The following is a 3,977-nucleotide window of genomic DNA, read 5'->3' on the forward strand; positions in this document are numbered from 1 at the left end:
GAAAAAATAATTATTATTTTATTAGTGTGATAATACCTAATTAAATATAAATGTAATTTCTTTTTATATTATTAACTAAATGAAAATTAAATTCATGTAACAATATAATTATATATTGTTTTATTAATGACAATGTTAAATTTAATTATTCTATACTGTTTTAAAAATTACTCAAATACATATAATTCAATTATTACAAAATTGTTTTATATTCAAATATAATAATATACAAGCTTTAAACTTGTCACTAACTATAAATGAAGTATTGACATAAATATATATATATATGAACATGAAAGCTTTAAACTTGTCACTAACTATAAATGAAGTATTGACATAAATATATATATATATGAACATGAGACTCGATATATATAATGAGGGCTAGAGATATAATTAACAATGTAATAAGCAACTCTATTTATTACTTTTAATCTTTTAACATAAGTAATTTTATGATATGATATTAAAATTTTTATGACTTAAAATTTTAAATTTTTATTATTATTTTAAATAAAAAAATGGTATAAGATAAAAAAAATTAAACTTAAAATTTTAAATTAATTTTGATTTATGTGTTTGCTTATTAATTTAAAGTTTTAAAATGAATTTTATGATAATAAAAAAATACTAACATGTAAATTTTAAATCTTTGTAAAATATAGACCCAACGTATATATATATTCAAAATATTTTAAATAGAATATAAAGATATATTAATAAAAATAAGTTTCAATGGTTATGTATCCGCGTCCTTTTAGATTTATTTTATATCAATAATATATTCTACTTATAAGTTATTTATGGGTGCCAACAATTCAAGGTCACACACCAATAGTTGACTCTAGTTTACTGTATCCAATTAAACATATTTAAATTATTATTTTTCATTTTTTTCTAGAAACAGTTAAGTATGCGAAATACATGTATGAGATAAAAATATGATGGATCGAATAATATATATACCGATATCTGAAAAGCAAAGAATTAAATTAAGCGACCCTGGTTCACATACAGCTATATCATCATTAATTAATATATATATATATAGTTGAGAATTAATTAAAGTAGAAAAATTGGAAGCACAAAAATAGAAAAAATACGGGTCCATGCTGTGCTATACATAGACACCATCCACTTATTTTGGTTTCATGCTTTTCTTATTTTAATTGAATTTTCCTTTTCCGTTCTCTACTCTTCTGTCTTCTTTCATTCAGGTGAATAATGCTCTCTCTATTCTCTCCTTTCTAGGGTTTCCATCTTTAAACATAATCCCTTTCTTTAAACATAACTGCTTCTACTTGTTCTTATTGTCTTTCCATTTTTGTTAAGAAGAAGAAGAATTCAGATTGTGAAAAAGAGGGGAAGATGGGAAGAGGTAGGGTTCAGCTGAAGCGGATCGAGAACAAAACAAGCCAGCAAGTCACGTTTTCGAAGAGGAGAACGGGGCTTCTCAAGAAAGCACACGAAATCTCTGTGCTTTGTGATGCTCAGGTTGCATTGATTATGTTCTCTACCAAAGGAAAACTCTTTGAGTATTCTTCTGAATCCAGGTCAGTATATACCGTGTTATCTAGATTATTTTTTTATTAGTTTAATGTTAATAGTAATTAATTATTCGATATATTTTTTAATTTTCTGTTTTCATTCATTTAAAAATTTTTAAAATGAGAAGAACTCTTTGTTGTTTGTAGTTTGTTTCCTGCCTTTGGATTTTGATTTTTTAATTTGCTGAATATATATGCTTTGTTTTAATTAATTTATTTTCTCTTCATTTTCTATATATCTTTCTTTTTCTTCACCTACCTAACCCCTAAACTCAAGACATTAGAGTATTGTGTTCTATATAGTAATTATTATTTAATAAAATAAATATAGTAGTAGCTTAGCAAGTATAAGTTGTTTTTATTACTTGGGTTTCCACGCCAAAGTGGTGTGTGTTTTTTTTTCACTCTATTTTTGGGTCTGTTATCTCGTTATGGAAGATTTCTTTATTGCTTTTTGATGAGAGGTTTTCTCTTTAGATGGTGTTATTCCGTACAATATATATCCTTCTTCCCAGACATGACAGTGCCTTCTACTGCTCCATCTAAATGGATGCATGTTTCATATATGGTGTCATGCTGAGCGACACCTTCTATTTTTATACATTTTTTTTTATATTTATAATTTTATAAAACTCCTTTTTTTTTTCTTTTCTATGACCCAGGCATGTGTATATGATATATAATAATATAATGGAATACATTATACATGTCAAGTAGTCATTAATTCACCTTATTATTTTTCTATAAATACAACATTATTATTTAAATCTACCTTACTAAAGTTTCTTATTTCTTAATGAGATTCAATGTTGTTCTGGTCTATGACATTTACAAATTATATAATACTGCTTGTAATTGTGACTATAAATTCTTCTTAGAAAAATAAACTAATATTTTTTCTCAAAATTATGATTTGAGTTCAAGAGCTGACTTTTTTTTATTAATATTAGTCAATTTTTTTAATTTAAATTTTAAATCTAAAACCTAATTTTTCTAGAATTAAAAAATAATCTAGTAAAAAAATTAGTTAATATTAATTAATTAAAAACAAAATAATTACCTGTTTAAAAACTTTTCGAGTTACAGAAATAGCATTCTTAATTTTTAGGGTATAGCTTTAAGAAATTAATAAATAAAAAAAATTTGATGAAGAATATATGTTAGATAAAGAATGAAAATTGTAACTAAATTTTTTTAAAAAAAAATATATATTACATATAATGTTTTCATTGTTAAATATTTTTTAACTAGAAAACAAATTATCTTCACCTTTCATCTAATTTCTCATTTTACCATAGTATTATACATAATAAGTATCTAGTCTTAAAGTCAATTTTATTAAATACTTTTTATGATAAAAAAATTACAGTTAAGTATCACATCACTGAAGATGTCCTAGATTATATATTACCCTAGGTATAGTAGTGTGACCTTTGAAAAGGGTGATTCAACTCTGATTTTCTCTTGACCTGTAACCTAGTAACGAGTAACGTGTCTAATTTACTTTGATACACCGAGCCTAAAACCTAGAAATTAAAATGACCGTATATGTAATTCCCGGGAGAGAAAAAAAATTATAGAAAAATATAATCTCATATAAGAGTAGCAAGAGAATATCTGAAAAAAGGGTTTAGTTCTTCCTTCTAACCTATATGAAATTATGAATACATATTCAATATAGTTTATTTAATCCATTTATCAAAATGAGTATCGTCATCATACTATATAATACTATATTTATTAAAGTAAATAATTATATTATTCAATAGTAATTTGTATGTAATAAAATAAGATTTTACTATGCTTATCTTGTGTCATGTGAATTCAAAATTTGACATATCTACAGAGGATTACTACTGGTGTAAGTTTATTGCCCTAAACTAAAAAAGAAAAATGTTCATGCACTCTAATAGCATCCATTGAATATTCAGGGTTATCAGGGTAACTGTGGAGAATTTGATGGAAGTGATTAAAAAATAGAATAATAGTTCCACTCCTTTTTCCTGAAGTCCAGTAGTATAATGACTAAGAGTCATTTAATAATGATGATGGAGAGAAGGATTTGATTTATTAATCTGCTAAATAAAATTAAATGAAATTCTTGGTGGATTTTGATTTGGGCCCCGGAGAGACAGAGAGAAATTTCTTTGTTCATAACAAAACACACTCTATTACTGAAAATGCTATCAATCTATGATTTTACAAATTCTTACTTTTATCTGACCAAAATAAAAAAAACACCACTTCTGCATCTTCTACCCTATATTTTTTTTCCTTACAAAGTGATGAAGATATTGTCATTCATGTTATTTTTTTATTAATTTAAATTTTTAAAAAAATTAATATCATGATATGGTATTAAAATTTTATGAGTGAAAAATCTAGAATTTGATCTTTATTAAATTTCAAAAAAAAAAAAAACACAAGACA

The 3,977-nt window shown here is 24.4% G+C and overlaps 1 protein-coding gene across 2 annotated transcripts in view; it reads left to right on the forward strand.

The window, feature by feature from the left end:
- Positions 1-1,174: 1,174 nt before the first annotated feature.
- Positions 1,175-3,977, forward strand: part of LOC107486575 (truncated transcription factor CAULIFLOWER A) — a 12,395-nt gene continuing 9,592 nt past the window's right edge. The window contains exons 1-2 of one of the 2 annotated variants that reach the window (XM_052260961.1): positions 1,175-1,217; positions 1,333-1,553. In XM_052260961.1, coding sequence (XP_052116921.1) covers positions 1,369-1,553 — 185 coding nt within the window. In that variant the 5' untranslated portion in view covers positions 1,175-1,217; positions 1,333-1,368. The remainder of the gene's footprint in view (positions 1,218-1,332; positions 1,554-3,977) is intronic. The other variant, XM_052260963.1, reaches the window with a different exon arrangement.

This window comes from Arachis duranensis, chromosome 4 (genome assembly GCF_000817695.3).
Source record: "Arachis duranensis cultivar V14167 chromosome 4, aradu.V14167.gnm2.J7QH, whole genome shotgun sequence".
Taxonomy (NCBI): domain Eukaryota; kingdom Viridiplantae; phylum Streptophyta; class Magnoliopsida; order Fabales; family Fabaceae; genus Arachis; species Arachis duranensis.